At 36.9% G+C, this 27052-nt stretch overlaps 1 protein-coding gene across 7 annotated transcripts in view; it reads right to left on the bottom strand.

Moving 5' to 3' along the window:
- LOC116257349 (alpha-aminoadipic semialdehyde synthase) overlaps window positions 1–26296 on the bottom strand; it is an 85875-nt gene extending 59579 nt beyond the window's left edge. For 2 of the 7 annotated variants that reach the window (XM_050078708.1, XM_031633986.2), the window contains exons 1-11: window positions 26140–26296; window positions 23944–24193; window positions 23779–23865; window positions 23546–23675; window positions 22987–23160; window positions 11537–11619; window positions 9854–9964; window positions 8453–8528; window positions 4398–4569; window positions 3122–3218; window positions 2778–2944 (exon numbers count right to left, since the gene is read on the bottom strand). In XM_050078708.1, the coding sequence (XP_049934665.1) occupies window positions 2778–2944; window positions 3122–3218; window positions 4398–4569; window positions 8453–8528; window positions 9854–9964; window positions 11537–11619; window positions 22987–23160; window positions 23546–23675; window positions 23779–23865; window positions 23944–24192 (1346 nt within the window). In that variant the 5' untranslated portion in view covers window position 24193; window positions 26140–26296. The other 5 variants (XM_031633990.2, XM_050078707.1, XM_031633989.2 and 2 more) reach the window with 5 other exon arrangements.
- Window positions 26297–27052: the final 756 nt, after the last annotated feature.

Raw genomic sequence — 27052 nt, 5'->3', positions numbered from 1 at the left:
TAATATATATATACATATATACATATATATATATATATATATATATATATATTTATCAGATCTGATATGATCCACATTTCAGAATTGAACTTGTCGTCTCCCACACAGCAACAACCAATGCGATCTGGCCTGAACTTCTTCTTCAACAGCAGCAACTAAGAAGCTTCTGATACAACCCTTTTCAGTCTTCCACGTTCCAGATCAGAGAGAAAAAGAAAAACTGTTCCACAGCAACTTCCACGTAGTTGCTTATGCTGCACTACATCCATGTTAGGGACCTAACCACACATACCTCTCACGTGTGATTAGGTTCCCCTTCCACGCTGTCCACTATTTCTCGATCAGCAGAGAGAAGAGAGAAAGGAAGGGTAGAGAAAGAAATAGGAAGAGATAGAATAGGAGAAGAGGTCGCCGGAAAATAACATCAGCCGTCACCGGAGAAGGATGGAGATAACCGGCTCTGATACCATGTTGCAGAAGATGGAGAAAAGAGAGGGAACAAAAGAAGAGAACGAGAGGGAGAGAGAGAGAGTGAGAACAAACTATCGTGTCTTCATTGCTAACCCTAATCTCTTATTTAAAGAGAGAATAGGGGTCGGCTAGTGTCTTTACACAAGAGAGACACAAAAAGATATAAATGACTAAAGAAGACTCTAACTTTTAAATAATCAGAAAACTACCACATTTAAATATAAACTTCCTAATTTCAACAATTTCTTTACGAAAGCAGGTGGCTAATATCTTAACTAAATCTTTAGCAAAGGAGAAGTTATGTTTCTTGAAGAGAAATCTGGGTGTGACTTACATGCCCAGTTTGATGAGGGTGTGTTGAAGAATTAAAAAAGGCATGAGTTGACTAATTTTGGTGAAACAGTCTGGAAATATCAAGAAGCTTTTAGTGTGTGAGAGGCCCACTGCCCAGATGCATGTGTAGTACTTTGTTAGAAATTTGATTTCTTTGTGGTCAAGAGATTCTCTGTACATGTCATAATTATTCTGTTACGATTCTTTAAAGCAGAACCTGCATATAAGCATTCAGAATGGTGAAATGACGCAGGCAGCTTTCTCTCTGTTCAAAAAGCTTTTGCCATTCTACGCATTCTCTGTTTCTTCAGTTTTCTTGAGCTGCGTCCTTCCCGTCACTGCATTGTTGCAGCCGTTTTGATATATTGGCCTTTTCTTCAGTATCAAATCACGTACTAGAATTTCTATACTTATACATTATTTCTAACTTGTATGTTTGGAGATCGTTATAGACATGTCAATATAATATGTATGTATATGCATACTTGTACATGAGATTTCTTTTGTATCTTATTTTTCCTTCACTTTTCATTTTTTTTCTTTTCTGCTTCTTCTTTTTTGGTTGAGTTGAACTAGCTATTGTCTAGTTCCAACAGCTAGATTTCTCGCCATCGGAACTAGTCCAACAGTTAGTTTCTCTCCTTTTTCTCTTATGCTCTTTCACTCTATAAATAAGGGACTGATATCCTATGTATGATTAAGGTCTGAGAGCTAGGTTCTTGTATTTCTCTTCATCAATATATTTCCATTTATTTCAAGAGGTGTGTGGCTTCAGCTTTTTTGTTGTGCAATGGGGGTTGTTTGGAGTGATTTGAGCTCTGCTTTACATAGTGCATATTCAAAAGAAAACATGCAGGTACAAATAACAAAACACTAAAAAAAGCACGCATATGTATATGTATGGCAGTGATGAATTATATAATCCAATCACTATCATAGATCTACACCTGTAGGTTTTCTTGCACGCTATAAGTTGTCGATGGTTATGCATGCATTTGTTTATTATTTAGAAGTCATACAGGTTGTCTTCACTTGCCATAGGCTGGACTGGGTTAGGTCAAGGGTTGGACTCACCATATGGAAACTTCACAATTCTCACACTGTACATGAGCTAAAGGATAGGAGAGAAAGAGGGCGCGCAGCTAGATGCTTGATGATAATATCCAACACATAATCATTGGCTTAGGAAGAGAGTTTTATTTTTCTGAATATACAAAGTTATGCCTGTTCTGGTTTATTTTTGGAAAAGTTGACTTCATTAATTCAGTAAAATGAGGCTTTTTATTTTTAGTTGTGATAATCCTAAGTGTTCCTTCTACCATGTACAGAAAACAGAATTGTCCAAAAAATTTAGGGTCATTACATTGCATGCATATTCAGTTTGTTGATGGGTGAAAAATGTGCAGAAAATCAGGTGTGGTTTTGCTTCAAACCTAAGTCACATAGGTATGTGGGTTATGCCCCCATAGCAGTACCAGTACAGCGGTACGCTGATACTGATATGGCAGTACACTGTCGATATGCTTAGACCAATCCAAACCAGATTTTTTTCACTTTTTTCTTATATTTTCACCATATTTTTGTTAGTTTATTTATGTTTTCTGAGATTATATGTAGGAACTATGAAAGGAAACATTAAAGATTGTCTTAATGATGTGTTGTATATATATACACACACACACTCTCTCTCTCTCTCTTTTTTTGCATTACCCCTGTACCAAGATTTTTTAAAATTGTTGTACCCATACCCACTTCCCCGTGCCTGTACCCAAACCCATATCCATACCCCTACAGCGCTACCTAGATGACTTAGCTAAACAAAACCAAGCAAAAATGAACATAAGTTTGACATAGCCTTGTCGCCTGCATATCACCCACTGGACAAGCAATCTAAACTAATAAACTAATTGAAATTCACCCAATGGAAACTTGTTCTCAAAAAATGATGAAAAAGCCAAGAAAAAGAAACTTACAGTGAATCAGAATTTCTCATCCGGGGAATATACTCATACAAAGAGGTAAGGACTCCATGATGAGATATGCAAGCTCTTCTTAGATGAGGAGGTAGGCTTGAAATATCATTCGTGGATGATAAGCTACCTACAAATTGGGAAAGAACATCTCCAAAGTGTTGGGTTGCCTTCGCCCAGTCCAAAAGGACAACAAAGGAAAAAGGAAAAGGAGAGAGATTTTAGCAGAAGAACGTATTTTGAAGTGACACTGAAAGGTGCAACACTATTGCATCAAACCTTCCTATGTAACATGGGGAATACATTATCCACAAATTTACAAAAATAACAAAAAAACCACGTATTACCTCTCTGGCAAACTCTGTTGGGAGAATATCCACGGATTGACAAATTATACCAATTCCCTTCATGTCATCATGATATGAATCTGTGAAAGGATTGTACCTAATAAGAAAACCAGTTACTATGCAAGGACTGATCTTTGGAAAAAGAAGTACAAATTAATTTTCAAGTTCTCAGGGATCTGACAAACAAAATTTGATAATATTCAAGTACATCCCCTCAACTTACGAGACCAGGAAACATCTAATACACGTTGTTCTGGAGATAAAACATAAACTAGCAATTTCTAAAATGATTATTAAATAATTAATTGGACTTCTTCTAGTATCTATTGCTTCATCACAATATGGGCCATCATTCTTCATTTTCCTGATTACTTGCTGTTGGCTTGAAAAGTTTTTCCACAAATTTAGTTATAATTTTGGTCATTCTACTGCATTACAAAGCCCAATACAATGGCATAAGGTGGCCTTGTATGATAGGGTGTTCAATGTTGGGCAACTCATGTCATCCAAGAACATAAAAAATTAACAATCTTAGTTCTACAGCAACGATAAAGCAACCACTTTAACCTTGACATGAATGACCACATGGAATCTTAATTCACTGTTTTGCTTCACATGCAAATTATATGTTAATGTACTTAAATACCATCATGCAGACAATGCAGGCCAGATCAATTGAGGCCTTGAAAAGTTTAGAGAAAACAGGCTACAGTCAAGTGACAAAAATTTTAGTGAGATATCAGAAGTATGGTCAAGTTTCAAGAATTTTCAGTCAGCCACCAACCATGTATGGAATCCCAAAAGATGGAGACAAGAGATTTAGATGAGAACAAGATTTTTTTTTTTTGGTAAAACCTTTGCAACTTAGATCAGGAAATCATACTTTCTAGGTGTAAAATAACAAAAAAATTCGCATGCTTCTTTTATTATTTAGAAAGTCAACTTTGGTTTTGTGAAACATTCAAAATTGAAACTAGTCTCAGCAGTGGGTTTTCAAGCATCCACTCATAAAGGACAGTGGAACTCTTCTAAGTCTGGTTTCCTGCTTTTTTAACTAGTGGACTTAAGAAGGTTCCGCAGCTGAGATTCTTCAAATCGTTCATGTAAAATATTTTGAGATCTATGTGAATTGTTTGATATGTGGAATATCAAAATCCCTCAAGTCCTTCGAGAATAGAAAATAAAGATAGGTGTTGCAGAAACATGTCAAGTGAGAACAGAAATAAAAACTGAATATATGCAAGTAATATTTCCAAAAGGCTGTTTTATACGATACCTGAAGAAAGGCTTCTCTATTGTAGTGGTTTGATTAATAAATTCAAGTGAACCACTGATATCACATGTGATATCACAAACCCCAACAAGCGGGCTACCTTGTTGCATTAGATCTTGGAACTGTTCAGTAGTGAGGAGTCGGGGAAATCTTTTCTCCCAGTACATGCAATTGACTGCCATACATAATTTGTAAGAATAAGTATTCCATGACAGGACCATGAGATGTTTCTGTCTACTATACATGCAAGTGTGCTTCATTAATGGAAAAATATACTACATGCCCAACCCAGGCAAAGCATCATTTGTAACCATGGGTTAAATAAAAGAACTTTAGGAATATACAGAAAGGATGGCCACTTTTTTGCATACTCATGCATATGTACTATAATTGTGAAAAACCAGGGAATGTGAACTAAGGGTAGTGACTGCATCTTGTTTATGTCTACCATCCTATGTCACATAGGCGCGGGATGTGGGTGCAGGTGCCGAAGCGGCACATCCCCAAAAATTTAGGTGCGGCGGTGTGGCGAAAGTATTATTATTATTATTATTAATTTATTATAGTTATATATAAATATATATATATATATTAAGAAATTAAGAGTATACACTATAGTCTACTTGAATATAATATATTACATACTTATAAGTCATAATGTATTGTGGATATATTTATAAGTCATAATGTATTGTGGATATGAATGTAACATGTTAAGCATCCACATGCTTACAAAGTACAAAGTACAAACATTAAACAAAGCATCCACATGCTTACAAAGTACAAAGTACAAACACTAAACAAAGCATCCACATGCTTACAAAGTACAAAGTACAAACATTAAACAAGTAAACAAAAAACAACAAAAACAGGACAGAACATAGACAAGTGAAAACCAAAAAAATAAACATGCAAACTTTCAGTCTTTCACAAATCAAGTTAACGAAAAACAACAAAAACAGGACAGAACACAGAAATGGAAAAAAAATGCTAAACAAGAAATAACAGTCATTGCAACAAAACACAAAACTGAGAAAGTGAAAAAACTAACAGTCAAATGTGAACATTTATTGATTTAAGCATAAAAGAAAAAAATAGAAGCACCTGTGCTGTGAGCCATGAATTGAATCGGTGACACAACAAAATTAAATACAAACTAAAGAATGCCATGAAGAAGTGCATATGGCAAAAACCAGAGACAGCTAGAAAAGCCGCCATTTTGCCAGAAATAAGGGTGAGAAAAATGCAGACGATAATACTTATGAAATATCTTCTGTTCCGCCCCTGTCGCACATCGCCGCTAGCAGTCGTTCAACCCACTCAGTCACAGGAAATGACCTTCCATTCCGCTGGATGATTCAATAAAACCAGCAAAACCCACACATGGGAGAAGTACACACGAGGAGAGGAAGAGGGTACAGGATCGTGCCTTAAACCCTCTTTTTAACGTTAAAAAATTTTTTAAATAAAAAGATTGAAAAAGGCCAACAATAGGCTTGAAGCGGTTTGACCGCACCCAACTCGAGTCAAATGCGAGTTGGGTGCGTGTCCAAAATGGACGAAAATGGCCGGGTGCAGTCAGCCGCACACGACTCTTGTTGACTTGTGTTGTGCATAAATCCGGGCCACACCCGCACCCAAGTCGTGTCGACACGGGTGCGGCAGTCATTTTGCAGCATCTGTGTGACTTAGCTACCATCATATAGTGAAGTTGTTGTTTTCAACTCCAATTCACTTCAAAGTGTTGTTTAGAGAGGTAGAGAAGAAGGAGAAGAAGAAAACGTGAGGAGGAAAGAGAGTAAGGAGCAATCTACTTGTTACGGCTCTCCCTTTCCTTTAAATAATAAATGATTAGGGTTATGTTTAACCCTTTACATAAAGAGTCCAACAAAACTTTAAAATTCAGAAAACTACCTAATACTAAACTTCCAAAATACAGAAAACCTCAAATGCAAAACAGTAAGTTTTCTCAACACGAAGCTTTGACACACGACTTTCTCTCTCTCTCTCTCTCTCCCTCTCCATGTTAATCCATGACCATTAAAAAACACCACTAAAGAAAAAGATGGAAGAGAGGGAAAAATCTCACTGTCCACCTATTTGAGATAGACTATTTTAATGATTAGGCATCGAATTGACATTAGTCAAGTAATATGTCAGGAAAAATGGGTAGAAGAAGCTGTAGACACAGTTCTTAATAATGAAATCCGTGGACAACCAATAAGATACGGTTTCAATAAAGTTTACAAGTTGTTTTCAAATGTCAATGATATTTCAATATACGAACTCATGCACACATATAATTCATGAAATAGGTTGACTAAGTAAATATGAGGACTATGTGGACTAATTGTGAGTCATCTTATTAACTTGATTGATGGATTGCACTGTTTTACATGTAAAGTTATTTTTTTCAGAAGGATAAGTAAAAAAAACGTACTTTTACCTTGGAAAAGTAACTTTATGTGCAGCACTTTCTAAACCATCAATCAAGTTTATATGACAGCTCCTACATCAGCCCACATATTTACTCGACGTCTATATACTTTGAAAGTTGCTTTTCACCTTTCTTTTCTCTCACCTACTTTTTCTCTCTCCAATCATCATTCATCGTATTTCCTCTCTGTTGAATTAGAAGACTTTAAGTTTCTAGGTGGTCCTTTGCAATATTTAATAGTTAGGAGTTCCCTTAGAACATTTCTTTATTTTTGGTTGATGTTATTTGTAAGTCTCTACCTTTGCCCTAATCTATTTATTATTGAGATTAGGGTTAGTAAAGAAGATGTTTTTGTCTCTCTAAGACTGCCGACTGTAACATGGCATCAAAGCCGACGATCTCCACCCTTCTCCACCAGCGGCTGACGTGACTTTCTGGCGACCTCTTCTCTATCAATCTCTCCCCACCTTTTTTCTTCCTCTACCCTTCCATTCTCTCTTCTCTCTGCTGATCGCGAGATAGTGGAGCAGCGTGGAAGGGGAACCTATCACACGTGAGAGGTATGTGTGATTAGGTTCCCAATGTGCATGTAGTGGAGCGTGAGCAACTGCGTGATAGTTGCATTGGAAAGTTCTAAGTCAGATCTGGGCTCGTGGAAGAGTAGCTGCACATGGACCATATTCTTATCATTTTTTTTCTTTTTGTGTCTGACTGTGGAAAAGTGGCTGCAAGTTGGGTGTACTCTTATCAGATTGAATGTCTTTCTTATATGGATACATGGATTCTAGTAATCAACGATATCAAGCCTACTACGTGGAAATTATATTGGAAAAACCATACCCATCCTATCTTATTTATTTTGCACGATTAGTTGGCACTTCTTTATGAGCTTCGCTTATCACTTGAACATTTATTTTTATGAATGTATATACCGTGAGTTCCTTTTGTATTTATCTGTTTTTTCAGGTTCACTTACACCGAGAACCATGACTATTGTCACCCCAACAAAAAATTTAAAATTTTTAGGTGATATTATTTTGGTTTTTGAACATGAAGGAATGGATAATAGGGCATGTGAGGTGCATGGCAAAGATTCATTACTTGAGGAATATTGGGAGCTCAGATTTGCATTCTTTGAACGTTATAATTTGAGTTGTAAACTTTATTGAACAACATGCTTGATCTGTGATGAATCTGAACGTGCTGTCTGAGTCTAACACTTCTGAGGCGGACCACAGTCTTAAGTTTAACATAGAACAGAGTTTGCACTAAGAGAAGGCTGCATCATGGATGAGAGTTTCAAGGTGTCAAAATTGCATGAAAGGAAAGGCTCATTTTAACATTCATGTAAAGTAATGGGAAAGGGCAAGGAATGATGAGAACTGTCCTGAAAAAATGAATTGGAATATACATTTGCAAGTACTTAACATGAATTTGTCAAAGTTCCTATCATCTATAAGTTTCACCAATTTCACAATAAACTGAAGATATGAAAGGAAAATAAATTTAATACAAAAAATTCACATGGAAAGATTAATAATACACATTAATGGGGAGATAAAAGTTGCTGTAGCAAGGTTTACTCATGATTTATATCTTCTACTTGTAACCATTTACATACCTATTACAGAGGCATAAGGAGCTATGGTTTCATGGAAAATAGGATTGTAGTTGTCTGGATGTGAATAATAATCAACCTACAGAAGAGCATGTCAAATTAGCATGCCAACAGATCAAATGTCGAGTACAATATGCATGTATGTTGTGACCACAAAATGCAAAAACTGAAGTTTGTTCAATAATGAGATTAAAATCATGAAAAGAAAAAATAAGTGCACATGGAAAAATGATGTTAAATTGAAGAAACAGAAAATAAAAATGTTAATACTTGTTCCATGGAAATTATAGAAGCAGCTTTTGATTTATGCAGAATGATTAGAATGCCACGATGCTGATGTGAGTCAAGCAGTACTTCGATCAGTATTTGAAAGTCCAAATAGAGAATAATATTATGACAACTCCAATCCTTATTCTAAAAGTGAGATTTATGGCTCTGATGACATTTACAACAACGAAAACAACAATGAAGATGTTATCGAGGCAAGAATTATGCAAACGGTGGACCAAACAAGGGCTTCTTGTAATTGATTGAAACAAGATATTCAATATTTTCAATCACTGGGTTGATTATATAACGGAAGAGATACATGGATGGAATGCTGGAAAAGATAAAATTACATGTTAGAAGGCTCGTATGTGATAATGTGATTTCTTCAACAGGTGCAGTTTTCATTGCCGAGTGGATGTAAACCACAATTTTCCAATGGAACATTATGTATAACAGTTTTTCCAAAACAAAAAAGTAAAATTTTCATGCTTTGCTACTCAATGCATTAAATAAACTAAAGCAATGGAAAACCAAGATGGTAACTAAGAATTCCACCATTGTTAATAATAGAAATCAGGACCTATCAGCAACCGAACCACTGCTTGAGAGGAAGAGAACATGAAAGAGAATAGAAACAAGAAAACGGAAAATTAACAGCCAGTCATGAAACTTTCCAGCTTGGAAGTTTTCATTAACCAGTATATTAAAGCATAGATGCCAATTTCCATTGGAGAAAGCATTTCTCTTAAGGTGGAACCCTGCCTCTCCCAGAAATACTGAAAAGACTTTAACCCATAATGCCTCTTCCACAACCCCCCCCCCCCCCACCCCCGGCCCACAAGAAAACCCAAAACCCCTGCAGTTGAAGTTTATAGTTCTGCCCCTGCTACCTGCGGGCAAGAGAAACAAAGGCGTTCAGGTGTTGAGGGTTCGCCACAATAAGATGAAGAGGTCCACGTCATGCTTAATATAAGATTAACTGATTAAGATATAAATATCTTCAGAAGCAAAAGAATAAAAATACGGGAACCACGGTTAGTGCAGTTTATACATATTGATTTTCAATAACATAAGGAAATATACTCATGCTTTTACTGAATCCTAAAGAAAATAAAGGTCGATCAGATAGATTACCTTGTTGAAAGATTTTGATGTGTCCTTGGGTGCAACAATATCTTTACAGGTTACAACACATCCATACAATTGGAAGCTTCCCCTTGATGCATGCAGTCTAGTCTTTTTGTCCTAAAAAAAGGCATCTACGCAACATGACCAGCTATATGTGCTAAAGAAGATTAATTCATAAGATGTGAGAACCATCACAAAAAATGGTAGCTTCCAATACAATAAAGTTATAAACTAAAAAAAAATGACAATTACTTAGAACAACTTAAACCTAAGAATAGCAGAAAACCTCTTAGATTCCTAATTTATTTATCTAAAACTTACAAGCTTCTTCTATTAAATACTGTATAAAAGAAGGAACTTTTTGTCAGTCTGGCTGTCAGGGCCTATTATGGAAATAAGCTAGGAAGTTTAATATTGCAACAGGTGGGCTATGAATATAAGTGGGTTATACAACTAAGTTCAATGGGCTAGGGAACATTTCATTAGGAGTAAAAGGCTTACAGGGACTTGTTGCTGGTTACAAAAAGGAACCTAAACTACTCCTAACCAAAACTATAGATGGAAAAAAAAAAAGGGACTAGAAGGAGCTGGAAGAAACAAAGTTGTAGTTAAGTATGAGAAAAAATGGGAAAAGTGGAAGGTAGGATATGATGTTATCATAACTCACATTCTTGCTTGCATCAATGTCTCAACCAGGGTCAAGTAGCTAAACACAATTATGCAAATAAGGCTTCGATATCTTCAAGAAAACTCACACTATGAAGGATGTTGCATATATGTCCAACCTCCAAAAGCACAAGCGGCACTGATGAATGCTCTAAAACATGCTAAACAAAACCAAGTGGTGCACTAAGGCCCCAAAAGAAAGAATGGAGAAAATTATCTCTGATTCTCTATTAGTAAAATATAATTCAAAGCCTCACCAGGCAAGGAAGTCTCATTCCTTAATATGTAATCAAATGAGAGGAGGAACTAGCTAGTGGGAGCCAGTCATTGCTACCTTAGGAAGAAAAAAATCACAAAAGTACAGAAGAAGAAAACTGAAAAAATACAAAATATATATAAGGCAAGGCAATAAGCTCATAAAAAAGGAAAACAGAAAAACAAATAGAGACATACATGTATATACATGTATGAATATGCCAATATTTATTTTTGTGTTCAGTGATGTCCCCTTCAAGTTTTTGTTTTTATTTTTATTTTATGTCCTTTTCTTCATCAGGTTTTGGTCAAAATACATTGACAAAACCCATGAACTAGCTATTGGGCTACTTTTTTGAAAGGTCCATTTTCATTGTTTTCAGTTGTTTATCTTTCAAACATGAAGAGGTGGAGCTACTATACCCTGACTACTCTATGTGGAAGCAACCAAGAAACTATGTTGGCGTTTGTGGAGAAGTGGAGTATTGGGAAACCAACCAACACATGTGCTGATTCAACTATTGTTGAGAACTTGGACAAATTCAAGTTAGCACATGAAGCATGAGCCCAACGATGTATGTACTCAAAAGGTATTTGCTCATAAGCGCAATCCCATTGGGAACCCTGGTGAAACAAAGGGAACTAGGAATGCCTATGCTGAAATTCCTAAGTTCGAAATAGAACAATGCACATAAAATCGCATGTCATAGTTTAATTTACAGGTACCGCTAACAGTGGAAAAATCATAGGAAATGTGCACGTAATTACCATTTCAACAACCTCTGGAAGCTGGCACGGATCCACATATGAATGAGGTAACAGATTAAAAATTTCTTGTGCCCCTTGAGAAACTAAAATAAGCCAAATACATTAAACATGTAAGAAGACAATGTTCGGATATTGGACATACCAAATCATGAAACAATCAGTAAATTTTGGAATACTATTGGTAGAACCGGAGATTCAAAAAGAAAAAGAGTGATGAGGCTTCCTATTAATAAAGAAATGCAGGACATCATAAAACACAATACATCTGAAATTCATAGGGAATTCACCATGATTTAGTAGAAGTAGCTACTAATTCATGAAATGTAAGTATTCAGAAATCTATCAAAAAATGAAGTAGATCCATTTCAAAAGCACCATTCATGCTCTCGGGCCTATGTTGCACATATGAGGCGTCATATTGTTCATGTTCAAAGTCTGATGACTCTAGAAGTAGTAGAGAAGTCCAAAATAATGTCAAATGCTTAAGGAGCACTAACTCAAATGAATGTGGACTCTAACAAAAAATCGGTAAAACCATTTTTAATCTTCTGTTTCAACTTAGAATAGATAACAATAAGCTGACTCACACGGTAGCTTGCAATAACATAAATGTTGAATTAGAAGAGTTTATGTTTCTAGGTGGTTCTTGGCAATATTTAATAGTTAGGAGGTCTCTTTAAACATTCATCTATTTTCTGTTGATGTACTTTGTAAATCTCTCTTCAACCCTAATCTCTTTATTATGGAGATTAGGGTTAGTAAATGGATTAACGCTTCTCTCTCTAAGGCTGCCGGCTGTAACATGGTATCAGAGCCGGCGATCTCCACCCTTCTCCGCCAATGGCTGTTGTGATTTTCCGGCGACCCTTCTCCTCTTCCTCTCCCATCTCTTCCCACTTCTTCTCTTCCTCTATCCTTCCTTTCTCTCTTCTCTCTGCTGATCGAAAGATAGTGAAGCAGCGTGGAAGGGGAACCTAATCACATGTGTGAAGAATGTGTGATTAGGTCCCCATCGTGGATGTAGTGGAGCATAAGCAACTGCGTGGGAGTTGCAGTGGAAAGTTGTAAGTCAAATCTAGCTTCGTTGATGAATAGCAGCACAGGGACTCCATTATTATTCAGATCTAGGCTCGTGGAAAAGTAGTTGCATGTGAATTCTTGTTCAGATCTGGGCTCGTGGAAGATTTAATGCACGTGGACCATATTCTTATCATATTTTTGTTGACTGTGGAAAAGTGGCTGCAAGTGGAGTAGCCGCACATTGGGTATTTTTTTTCAGATTGAATGTCTGTTTTATAATCGGGTGGACTGATTTGGAACAACAAAGTTTTTTTTTATGCCTACGTGGATACGTAGAAGCCAGGTGGACTGTTTTGAACAGCAAGTTCATATATTCCTGTTCATTTATTGATTGTTGTGATTGGTGGACTGATTTGAATAGCAAAGTTTTTTTTTATATGCATATGTGGATACGTAGAAGCCTGTGGCCTGTTTTGAATAACTAGTTCATATATCCTTGTTCATTTATTGATTGCTGTGATTGGTGGACTGATTTATTGAGCAGCAAGTTCACAGAAATTTTTTTTAAGGACTGCTTTTGGTGCGAGAAAAAAAAAAAAAAAAATATATATATATATATATATATATATATATATATATATATATATATATATATATATATCTGCTGCCTAAGTTTTCTCAAGTTGATTGTTGCACGCTATACTCTTGATTGTATCATAGTGCCACCATATTAAGATCACATTGTCAAGTCGTGCACTATGGCCACTGAAGGTAAGACAGACATGCAATATGAGCCAATCTCTTTTCTTATGGCTCTACTATAAAGTTAGATGCTCCTAAGTTGGAAGATAGATATTGGGATAAGCTTGGTCGTCCTTCCGCTATACCCATAGGAAGAGGTGTTGCATCTAAGCAGGGCAAAAATTCATTACAGTCTTCTATTGGATCTATCCAGGCAGCTTCATCAGTAGTAGAGGGGTCTTTATCTTCTTCCAATCCTGAGACTGTGACTGTGAATATCAACAAGTCAGAGTATGAGGAGTTCTTAGCACAGAGATCTACTCAACCGCCGGCCTCTACAATTATGATAAACAGTGGTATGTCCGTTGATACTACTCCACATGATACAGGTAATACTTGGATTATTGATTCAGGAGCATCGATGCACTTTTGTAGTAGACTTTTATGTTTATCGTGCTGCAGTCATTACCTCAGACACGTCATGTGAGACTTGCAGATGGTAGATGGTCTCCTATTATGGGTTATGGAGATATTAAGATTTCTCAGTCTATGACAATTCCTAATATGTTATATGCTCCTAAGTTTCCCACTAATCTTTTATCAGTTGGACAATTGATTAATGATTTACATTGTTGTGTTACATTTGACTCTGGTGTATGTTCATTTCAGGACTCGCAAACTGGGAAGACGATTGGTGAAAGCTATAAGGAGGCATCTACTTCCTGTCTGATTCTGTGGGTATTGTAGCTGTCTCGACTTCTTCATTGTCCTCCTCCTTCCAGTGGCATCTCAGACTTGGTCATCCATCTGTCTCCAAGCTCCGCCACCTACTTCCTCATCTATCAGTTCCAGAGTCGTTCTAGTGTGAGGCTTGTCAACTTGGCAAGCACACCCATAGCAGTTATTCATTAAGACTTAGTCCATCCAGTTGTGGACAATTTTGATCTTCTTCATGTTGATGTGTGGGGTCCTAGCAGAGTTGCTAGTAGGTCTAGATTTCGTTATTTCTTTATCGTTGTTAATGATTATTCTCGAATCACTTGGGTTTTTCTTTTGAAAGAAAGGTCTGAAGTCATATTTACTCTCAAGAACCTTATTGTTGAAAAAAAAGACTCAGTTTGGTATTCTTGTTAAAAGCATTCGCACTGATAACGCTCTTGAGTTTAAGACATCTACCTTAATGAAATTTTACTTTGATAATGACATTTCTCCTCAGTTTACTTGTCCCTATACCTCCCAACAAAATGGCGTAGCTGAGTGGAAACATCGCCAACTTTTAAATATGGCACACTCCCTTCATACTAATCTACCTGCATATTTTTTGGGAGATGCCATCCTCACTGCCTGTTACTTGACCAACCGTTTACCCTCATCCTCCATTGAAAATAAGTTTCCCATTAAACTTGTGTACCCACAACGACCCTTGTTTCCAGTAGCTCCCAAAGTATTTGGTTGCACATGCTTCGTTCACATACTTGGACCCACATGTGATAAATTGGATGCCCAAGCCATTAAGTGTATATTTATTGGTTATTCCAGGAATCATAAAGGTTACAAATGCTTTGACCCTCAACCTTATTATAGTTCCTCACCTCCCTCTACTGAGATGCCACTGTCATCTAACCCACCACCTATTCCTCCTATTCCTTTGGAGTCATTCCCTTACGAGTCTCCATCTGGGGATTCTCCCGTTGTACTGTCTAAGTTTCATGATCCTCCGCTAGTCTACACACATCGACAAGACCCTTCTCATGATCCTTTCCCAACCGCTTCTCAGGAGGTAAGTACATCTGAAGTGAGTATACCTAGTCCATCTGATCCCTATCAGGACTTACTTATTGTTCTTCGCAAAGGCAAGCGACAATGTACTCTGCATCCTATATCTCATGTTGTTTCTACTGACGGTGTTGGTAAAAGTATGCAACAATTTATTCAAGCTCTGGCGGCCCATGCAGTTCCTACTTGTCACCAACAGGCCTTATTAGATACTCAATGGAGACAGGCTATGCAAGATGAGATGGATGCATTAGTTCAGCGAGACACTTGGGAACTTGTTGATCCTCCTCCTAATTGTGACATTGTTGGCTCCAAGTGGGTATTCACACTGAAATATAATTCTGATGGTTCTATGGAAAGATACAAAGCTCGGTTGGTTGCTATGGGCTACACACAAACTTACGGGGTTGATTTCTTCGAGACTTTCTCTCCTGTTGTTCGGTTGGGGACCATTTGTCTTATCATCTCTGTGGTTGTATACCATGACTGGCACATGTACCAGCTTGATGTCTGTTGAACTTCATTGTTGAGTCCGTAAGAACGAAGACGTAGAGGATAGAACCGTTGAGAGAAGGTAGAGAAAAGAGAACAAGAGAGAAGAATGAGAGAGAGAAGAGAGCTCGTTAGTTTCTTACGGCTCCCACTCTTCTCATATAATAAAAAAAAGTAATTAGGGTTAAGTTTAACCCTTTACATAAAGAGTCCAATAAAGTTTTTTAAAAATTCAAAGAACTACCTAATAAAAGTTTGAACACTGCAAAAAACCTCAAAACATAAACATAACGTTTTTTCAACACTCCCCCTCAAGCTGGAGCATAGATGTCTATCATGCTCAGCTTGTTACAACACTTTGTAAAATCAGATATAGGAAGAGCTTTAGTAAATATATCTGCAGCTTGATCTTGAGAAGCAACATATTCAGTAGAAATAATCCCTGTTTGAACTAAGTCTCTAATATAGTGACAATCCACCTCGATATGTTTGGTCCGTTCGTGAAAGACAGGATTATTGGCTATATGAGTAGCTGCTTTATTGTCATAGTGCATTTTAATAGGCAGTTGTATTTGAATTCCAAGGCCTTCTAACATGGCTCTCACTCAAGTAATTTCAGTTGTCGTTTGAGCCATGGCTCGGTATTCTGACTCTGCACTAGATCGAGCCACAACAGCTTGTTTCTTGCTTCACCAAGAAACTAAGTTACCTCCAACAAAAATGCAGAATCCCGTAGTAGATTTTCTGTCATCAATAGAGTCTGCATAATCTGCATCAGAATAAGCTTCTATCTGGAGTGATGAACCCTTTTTAAATAATAGACCTTTTCCAGGAGAACCCTTTAGAAATTTCAATAGAAGCATGGCTGCATCCCAATGTGCTTTTCTTGGTTTGTCCATAAACTGACTCAATTTTTCCACAGCAAAGGATATATCAGGCCGAGTTACGGTTACATATAGTAGCTTTCCAATCAGTGATCTATATGACTTGCTATCCACAGGCTCGGATTTATCATCATATAAGTGAATACGAGAGTTCATAGGAATAGATGCAGGTTTGGTTCCAGTCATACCTGTCACTTGGAGCAAATCAAGAACATATTTTCTTTGGGAAAGAACTAAACCTTCTTTACTTCTTGCTACTTCTATCCCCAAGAAGTAACGTAGGGATCCGAGATCATTAGTGACAAAGTGCTGTTGGAGATACGCTTTTGTATCTTGTATTTTTTGCTCGCTGTCACCAGTTAAAATGATGTCATCCACATATATCACCATAACCACCATACCTTGTGAAGACCTTTTTATAAACAATGAATGATCTAAAGGAGATCTATGAAACCCGAACTTGGATACAACAACAGACAATTTTTGAAACCATGCTCTAGGACTATGCTTCAAACCGTATATAGTCTTCTTTAATAAACATACCTTGGTACACTCCCCCTGTTTTTCAAAACCTGGTGGTTGCTGCATATATATTACTTCAGATAGATCCCCATATAAAAAGACATTTTTGACATCTAATTGGTACATATTCCATCCATGATGAACATCAACAGATATAATGAGTCGTATAGTACCCAAACATGCCACAAGAGAGAAGGTTTCAAAGAAATCAATACCATACGTCTGTGTGTACCCTTTTGCAACCAACCGTGCCTTGTATCGCTCAACTGTACCGTCAGAATTATACTTGATAATGAAGACCCATTTTGAGCCGACAATATCTGCCCCAGATGGAGGTTCGACAAGATCCCAAGTACGGCGAGATACAAGAGAGTCCATCTCCTCCTTCATCGCTTGGTATCACTTAGAATCCAAAAGAGCTTGTTCATGAGATATAGGAACTGAAGTAGTTGACAAGGCATCAATAAATTTGCATATATGATTTCCCAAATGAGATGTACTACATTGTCTGATCCCTTTACGTAGTGCAATAGGTAAATCATCAGGATGAGAAGCATCAATGGAACACTCAGGCATATTGTGTAAAACATAATTACGTACCTCTCGAGAGCAAGACGGTGCAAGGTCATTAGATGATGGATTTCTTCTTGAATATATAAGAGGAGGGTCCTTAAACCGTGGACTGGAGGAATTGGGACAAGTAGGAGGTGAAATAAACGAAATGGACTCAAGTGGAATAGGAGAAATTGGAAGTGGAAAAGAGGAGGGCATCTCAGACTGAGAATCTGAAGAGCTAGCAGCAAAGAACGGAGAAGACTCGTGGAAGGTTACATCAGCACTGACAAACTCTCGATTAGATATAGGATTTAAGCATCGATACCCTTATTGATTTCGAGAGTATCCCACAAAGACAGACTTAGTTGCTTGTGCAGCAAGTTTATCTCGATTAGGTCCAAGTTGATGTACAAAGCATGTGCATCCAAATACCCGTGGAGGTAAAGAGAACAAGGCCTTATTTGGGTAAAGGATCTGAATGGGTATCTTGTTGTCTATTGAAGAGGAAGACATTCTATTTATTAGGTAACATGCGGTTAAGATTGCATCTCCCCAAAATTTGGCAGACATAAACATAAACATAACGTTTTCTCAACAATGTAAAAAATGTATTTTTCTACGGTGATCTTGATGAGACTGTCTATATGCAACAACCACCAGGGTTTGAACGACAGGGGGAGTGTGAAAAAGTGTGCAAACTGAAGAAAGCTATTTATGGACTAAAGCAGAGTCCTCGTGCGTGGTTTCACAAGTTCTCTGAGGTAGTCTCAAAGTGTGGCTTTGCGAGATCCCCTCTTGATCATTCTTTGTTTATCAAGAAGAACTCCAGGGGTATGACTGTTCTAGTGGTTTATGTTGATGATATTATCCTGACAGGTGACTCCGATCAAGAAATTTCTGATACAAAGTTGTTTCTTCAAAAACATTTTGTGACGAAAGATCTTGGTCATCTACGATATTTCTTGGGAATAGAGGTGGCTCGCAACAGAGAAGGTGTAGTTCTCTCTCAACGAAAGTATGTTCTTGATTTATTGCAGGACATCGGGATGCTAGGAGCTAAACCAGCCAATCTACCTATGAATCCACACATACATCTTCATGATGAGCAATTAGAATTAGTGGATTCTCGATCATACAGGTCTTATTGGAAAGCTCCTCTATGTTACCGTGACCAGACCAGATATTAGCTTTGCAGTGGGGAAACTAAGTCAATTTATGGAAAGACCCAGGAAAGTTCATTGGGATGCTGCTTTAATGGTGGTAAAATATCTGAAATCATCTCCTGGCAAAGGACTTTTGTTCACAAAAGGCAAGACCCTGGAAGTGGAAACCTATAGTGATGCTGATTATGCTGGCTCAGTCGAAGACAGGAAATCATACCACAGGATTCTGTGTATTTGTAGGAGGCAACCTTATATCCTGGAGAAGCAAAAAGCAAGGTGTGGTGTCAAGATCTAGTGCAGAATCTGAATACAAAGTTATGGCTCAAACTGCCGCTAAAATGACTTGGGCTAAATCCATGTTATCTAGCCTAAGTGTGTCGATTCCGCTTCCCATGAAGATATATTGTGACAATCGAGCAGCCACATACTGCGAACAATCTTGTTTTCCATGAGAGAACTAAACATATTGAAATGGACTGCCATTACATTCGGGATCTTGTTCAAGGAGGAACCATAGCCACCATTCATGTATCATCAAAAGATCAAGCTGCAGATGTCTTCACTAAAGCTCTTCCTATTGGTGATTATTCTAGACGTTGTGACAAGTTGAGCATGATTAATATGTATGCTCCAGCTTGAGGGGGAGTGTTGAATTATAAGAGTTTATGTTTGTAGGTGGTTCTTTGCAATATTTAATAGTTAGGAGGTCTCTTTATACATTCCTCTATTTTCTGTTGATGTACTTTGTAAATCTCTCTTCAACCCTAATCTCTTTATTATGGAGATTAGGGTTAGTAAATGGATTAACGTGTCTCTCCCTAAGGCTGCCGGCTGTAACAATAAACGCATGTCATATTGTTCTATTCTAACTGGAAAGAGAGCCTTCAGCATGAAATATACTCATGGTCTGCAACATTAAACTCAGCCCTCTATGCACGCACACACACACACACACACAAGATATAGATGTCAATAAGTATCAAAATATCTGAAATCTTCCATAAAGAGGAGAAGCACTCAAAGCTCACAAGATCAACCAACAAAAATGTGAAGAATAGGCATCAAAGAATGTACTCACAATGGCTGAAAAGCTTCTAGGAAGCACACATCAAAACAGACATATTAGTCCCTCTATCGAGCCAAGAGAGGTCAGTTGGAATCCCCAAGAGTAGTGGGACACTAATTATTAGGATCACCTCCTCAATCAGCATTAGTAGGTGCAATACTGAGAAAATATTTGAGGAAATGCAAATCAGACATCTGAACCATACCTTTCAAAAGTTTTTTGATTTGTTTCACTCTATTTTGAAACTTTTTGTGATGATCATATCATCAATTTAAAGAGCAAAGCAATCCATTAGTTGAATTTTTAATGAAAAGAGGAATGTCTAAATAGCATGATCTAAACCATGCTCAATCGTGACACTAATAAATTTATCGTACCCAGCCTTGGGAGCTTGTTTCAACACATAAAGAGCCTTTTTAACCAATCAACTTTGTCCAGGGAGAGGTTCCAAAACCACTTGCTCATGTAATTTTCCATTTAAACATGCTTTTGTAAAATTTATTTAACATAGGAGCCCATTGCTTAATAGGAGGACATACCAATATAAAGAGTTCTGATAGACATCGCACAAGAAACATGGGCAAATTTTTCCTCATAATTTGTTTCATATTCTTAAGAATAAGCTTCAGCAAATAAACTTGCTTTGAATCTTTGAGAAAATCACTTTGGATTTTGACTTTGAAAACCCACATACGCCCTATGGTTTTCTTACCTAAAGGCAGGGAGCGAATTTCCCAAACCTTGCATTTTCTATGGCATTCAATTCAGCATTCTGGTTTCTATTCATTGAGGACTTTGAACAGCTTCATGACAAGATGTGGGTTTTAGTATGGGTTTAATATATATTATCTTTTCCTCAAGGTTGAGGTTTATTTTGACTTACTTATTGAAGTTGTTGGAAGCCACAAGAGTTTATCTCTTGAAGTACTTACCTTGTCAAGTTTTGGGCCTGATTTACATGTATGACTACATATCTATACATATATGTGTGTGTGTGTGTGCGTGCAATTCATCTATAATCGTATATGTTTAATGCATGTATGACTACATATTTATATGTGTATATATACATTTAACATATATAATTGTAACATATATAATTGTATATAGCTTTTTTGTATTTTTATTCTTTTGTTTATACTAAATTATTTTTAATTTTTTTTGTTTTTATGTTTGGATTCTACTAGTTCAAAGTTAACCTTTGACAGAGGAGGAGCTAGCCGAATGGCTAGATCTTGGCTCCCTTTTTCTCATTTCTTCTTATTTCTCTTGTATATAAATAGCATCTTAATCCCAGTCATTTATATGCTGCTCCCTATTGCTGCTTGAGGTTTTCGTTCTCTTCTTATCCAGTCCTGTGATATTTTACAGGCCTTGAGTTGCATAACTATGTAATAGCTTTATTTACATATTATTGATCTTCCAATAATGGGCCTAGGGCTAGCGTTTTCTATACAACCATTGTTGGATGTCTCTCTCCCATTGGCACAAATATCGTTCTCTGGTATTAAATAAGCCTGGTCCCAGGCCCGGGTACCTGACAGGTACCCAGTACCCGGCCCGATCGGGCCTGAGCCCAGGCCCAAAAAGCACGTCCGGGTCGGCCCAATGGGGCCTTCAGCCCGATTAGTTTTTTTTTTCTTTTAATTTATTTATTATTTTTTATTTAATAACAATATATATTGTATTATTAAAAATATATTTTATATTTAAATTTTAAATTTTTTATATTTAAAAAATACTTTTTATTTTAATCAGGCCAGGCCTGAGCTCAAGTATCGAGCCTAGGCCCGGGCTCGGGTTTTCGGGTGCCGGGCTGACCTGGGCTCGGGTTTTCGGGTGCCGGGCTGACCCGATGCCCAAGTCTAGTATTAAATAGTGAGGTTTTTCTCAAATATAATATGGAAAAATTATTTTTCTTGGGAAAATCTTGGAAAATTTTAAAAAAGTCACAAAAGATTAGACCCTAAAAGTAGTGCGTTAAAAATGTGAAAATAAAAATCCGGTAGCTAAAAAATGTAAAAAATATAAAAAAACACAAAAAATGGAAAAAACGAGAAAAATTTAAAAAGAACGTGTTTTTTCATTTTAGCATTTTTTCCAAAAAAAAATGTGTTTTTCCCACTCGCTTCAGCCAACCTGTTTTAATGTTTTTGTTTCATGTTCTTTTTCAAATAAAACACATGTTCTATAACACTGTTCTCTCCTGTTACAGGTAATTAAAAATGGCTCAATATCATTGGGAGTATCTTGATAAATTGGATAATTATCATGGAGTACTGCTTGATCATCCTCATTATGCCAATGTAATAGTTCATGTAGGAAAGAACACTCTATATTATGTTTGGGTTCCTTTTCCTCAAATCCTTTTTTATTTTCAACAAAAATAACTTGCAGGAGACATAAGGTTTATCTTTGTCCATGTCATAACATCTATAACCTTTTTGACTTTCAGAATTTCCAATGACTTAAAAAAAATGTAACATTTACGACCAAAGAGTTTCAATTTTGTCGTTGTTTGGTTCAATATCATAATGTTTTCGGAAGGATGATATCTTGCATAAGGTTCTAGAAGGCATCTTGTTGATTAAGTTAATAGAAGTACGTGCTGCCTCAGCCAAAAAATTCTTGGTAATATTTTTAGAAAACAAAAGTATTTTCTTGTGGTTTTGATGATATGACGATGCTTTGTTTCTGAAACACCAATTTTTCTGGGTTTCTGGACAAAAAGATTTCATTTTCCTGTAAATAGTTCTTCAATAAGTTTGACATATATACTCCTTCAGAGTCAGTTGTAAAAATTTTGATGTTTGTTTCAAATTAACTTCTCCTAGTTGAAAAAAAAAAATTGAAGTATGAAAATGCTTTACATTGATGCTTCAAGAAATACATTCACACATGCCTAGTAAAATCATCAATAAATATGAAAAATAAGAAAAGTCAGCCTTAGACATAACAGAAGCTGGTCAAACATTTCAATGAATCAGCATGTATCAAAACTTCAATTTGGGCTGATGGGAAGCTCTCTAGAAAATAACGACAATAAAGTGTCACATGCTTCTTTCATCTAAAATATCAAGGTAAAGTCTTTCCTGATTTTGAAAATAGAAAAAAAAAGTTGTAGAAACAAAACCAAAAAAGAAAGGGTGAAGACTACAGGTCCTAATCAGCTTACCTTTAACATAAAAAAATGCATAATTATTAAGAAACATTTACGGCTACACTTCTTACCATTGCCAGAGCCTGTAAAAACAAAGACTATAGGAGTGACAGCAGATGGCAGTCCAAATGTTGCAATTTCTTCACCAACAGCAATAATTGCAGCCTTAGCAGCAGATAAGGTAGGATAAGTGTAAGATGCTCCGAGGGAAAGGAAAGGTGTTGAATATCCAAGATTCAAATATCCTGGGAAAAAAAAAGTAGCCCTCAACAAGCATTTGACATAGTAGAGACTAAAAAACTTATAAAATGAAGTACTTTGCCCTCAAATCATGTCTGAGCTTCTGTAAAGTGCAAACTTCATTCCAAATGTTTCTAAGTACTTCTGCATTCTGTAAGTTATTAATTCCTTCATTCAGAGTATACCACAGTGCCTCAAAACAACCTCTAAATTTGTAGGGGCAAAGGCAGAAAAATGATGACGTCGTCCACCCATCTTCTTGAAATGGAAACTCAGACTAAAATTAGTGGGTACTTTGTTGCCAAAGTTGGACAATGATGCATATTTTCACCTCTTAAAAGGGAAATATTGTTAAGAAGAAAATTTTTCTAGTTTGTTATTTATCCTCACTTTTTCCAAGTCCACTTAAAAAGTCTATCATTCCTGCTCTTCCAGCATACTTGCCAAATGCTAACAACCTTTTCCCATTTTCACCCACAATAAGCTCATAATCAAATAATGTAACCCGCTCTGTAAGAATCTGCATAGCATAAAATACTCTAAAGGTCATTCCCAGATTCATGATTGAGTCAGATGAACAGGAAATTCACATAAAATAGTTGCAAGTGGTTCAAGTACAGTACCTTGTCTAACAAAGGCATATTTTCTTTCTGAGCTTTGTGTGTATGGGAGAAAAATGCATATGCTCTATCAGGTAAGATCATCTCCAACTGCAAGAATCGGAAAAAATTAACACCATTTTTTCTCATTATATCAGCGTCATTTCAAAAGAAGGCTCGCATCAGCACCTTAGGCTGCTTTACACCCAGTATAAGGCCACATTCTGACAAATCATCAGAGATTTCACAACCTATGTCCTCATACTGGGAATCATGATAGATGCGCTTCGTGCATGGTTGTACAATTATGCGACTGGCTCCACTTCTGGTTGTACCACCACAGAGAAGTCGGGCACAGTGCGATGGAGTAAGAGGTGCTCTCCTTTCCCATATGTTACATGACTCGGAGAGTATCCCAACCACTCCATTTCCATTCATCCTGCACTATCCACATGTCACCTTAGTGTCATCCAAATACGACAACGTAAAAGTAACAGAATGATTACTGCAGAAGTTGAAATAAATAATTCAAAATTTACCAATGAAGGCATAAGGAGTTTCACTATTTCCATCCTAATGAAGTCAAAGTTGATGCAAGGACCAAAGCAATTTTAAAGTATGAAGCTTTTCCTTAGTAATGCACTTCTAAAAGAACTTTTCAGTTTCGAGCGTCGTACAAATATATGAAAAGTTGTAACATTTCATTTGTCGGGACAGCTAGGGAGCAATCTTGTACCTAGAAACTTGTGAAGAATGGATACCGAATATTCCACTTTGCAACCTACTTAATAACATTTTTGGGTTTCTCAAATCAAGGTACTTTCATTCAGGACAGTTTTGGGTTGATTTGTCAAAAATCTTATCAAAAGTCATAAGCAGCTCTTAAGCCTGGGTCAGACAGCAACGATATGTATTTTTTAATGAAGGAAGCCTGCAACATCACATATGTGAGACTGACTTGAAAATAGCATTTGAGTTGTAAATGTGTAAAATATGGGCCCGTGCTTAACAAGCAATCACAATGTCATCCAAACAGGCAAACACGAGAGTGGAGAAATGTACAATCAATCTATAAATCCAAATCCATGGATAATTCGTATTTGAGATTGATATTGTGTTTTATAACAGGAAGACAGGGATATCTGCATTTAACTGTAAAGGGCAGTTTAATATGTAATCCATGAATCTCAAATCGGAAGAAAACCCAAAAATAATGAAAAAGAAATTGTACCTAAAGCATTTTTCTTAAGGAGCAAGTCTGGGACCCTGGATTAGGTACACTACACTCTCATTTAAGGTTGAATACCAAGGGTACATCTTACACTGTCTACTTTCTTCAGCTTGAAGGTTTCAAATTTAATCCTTTAGTCAACTAGAAAGAGACATCTGCAGAAAACCAGTAACTCAATTTGATTCTTTTGCCCACCACATAATCTTATAAAAAAAAAAGAAAAAAAAAACAGGAGTTGGAGTTGGTTGAATAGGAAGCCATGTTCAATTTTCAGGAGCATCACTCCTTAATGAGTCAAGACAAGGTCTACTGCTGACAGAAAGCAGATGCAACATCTTCATTGTCATGAATTTTCACGCATAAAATTCAGGCAGAATGTATTTTGGTTAGCTTCCTTTCATCAAACAGCTAAAAGGCACTTCAACATAACTAAAATGGCATTGCAGCCTAGCATAAAAAATCATTATGATCGATGAGTGTTAATCTGGTACCAAGAGGTATAATAAACTAAAATTGTACGTCCGTACTACAAAAGGAAATTCCCGTTAGAAAAGCACCGGTATTAAATCAAAACATTGACGTATAGCAGAAACTCATGTGTCTGACAATTCCGATCGTGGAGACCACTATCATCTTCTGCTAAACGGCTTAAGAAATTCTGAGTTACTAGAGCCGAAAAAAGATCAACATAATGCTGAAATCAGTAAGGCCCCTTGCGTTGTTTTCAGAACGAAATTTTCGAGATTCAGTTCACAGAACATAGTAAAAGGAAAACTAAAACATGATTAAGATGGTAAATGCGTTTTATTTTATAAGGGAGGAGAACGGAATAATTGTCAGTGAATTAGTAATCGTGAACAATTACAGTCAACTGGTAAAACAGATTGCATACAGCAATCGGGCAAATGTAATTCTTTTTAAAGAAAAGTAGCATCAATCTAGATCGTCATGCATGGGACCAAAACGTAAAACTCTAATGGATCAACCAACCAGAATCAAAAGAAAGCCTTCCTAAAACGACGGAACCTCATTCGCGACGTCGATACTTCTTGAAAGAGAGCAAAAAAATGAGGGAGACACCACCAGCGGAAAGTAAAGATGAGACGTTCAGTTACGAAAGGAAATAATTTCTAAAACATTCGAGAGATCAGCACCTTGAAACCCCTGATCTTGAGGAACAATTTGATAGGGAAGAAGAATATCAGAGAAAGCATAAACAGTTCGAGCTTTCAGCAGTTCACCCTTCAGGAAGAGAAGGTTGAGCAGGGAGGAAGAGAAACACTGCACGGAAGGTTCATCGGGAGCCTAACGCACCCCAAGTTGCAGGCTTTTACGGTTACATGCTGTTGTAATGACAACTTTGCCCACAACGTGGCGGCAATTGATTGCTTCCCTTCTGTCTTTGGTTAATTTGGTAGACAAAAACAAAAAAACAGCCTAATTTAAGAACTCGTGCTTGTTCTATCCACGACCTAACCTTTATCTAGCGAAAGCGACTGATTTAGATTGAGATCCAAATCCGACATTTAATGACAGTATTCTTTCTTCAATTTTCTTGGCTTACCACTTGTGATATATTATAGAGCATCTTGTCCAGATTGAGAGGCCCCGTAGTACCGGCCGATTGATTTGGCTGTGGCATATCATTTTTTTTTGTTCAGGATGTAAACGTACCTTGTAGCCTCGACTACGAATTTCATTTTGAATCCATCTAGTTGAATTTAGCAAAGAAATTCAGAACCAATGACTGATGAGTTTCAGATTTGATGTAGATTCATAATTGCATTTGAATTTGAATTTGAGTCTGATAATTACACATAAAGATCATATCATATGCTGGTTAGATTTCAATTTGGTTTTAGAAAAACAGAGCTAAGTATGAGTTGAAACTATAAATAGTCTACATCCCTCATTTTGGCACTCAGAGTGGCCGTACAAACTAAACGAGTAGCCTTTCTTTGAGCTTAAGAGGAGGCCGTTGAGATGGCATTGATGCAGGCCCTGCCCATATATTTGGTTGTTTTGCATGAATACAGTTGAGATGCAACATGTAGAGCTAGAATTTTT

The sequence above is a fragment of the Nymphaea colorata genome, chromosome 7 (genome assembly GCF_008831285.2).
Source record: "Nymphaea colorata isolate Beijing-Zhang1983 chromosome 7, ASM883128v2, whole genome shotgun sequence".
Classification (NCBI taxonomy): Eukaryota; Viridiplantae; Streptophyta; class Magnoliopsida; order Nymphaeales; family Nymphaeaceae; genus Nymphaea; species Nymphaea colorata.
The sequence above is the reverse complement of the archived record's forward strand: the minus strand, read 5'-3'. Positions and strand labels throughout refer to the sequence as shown.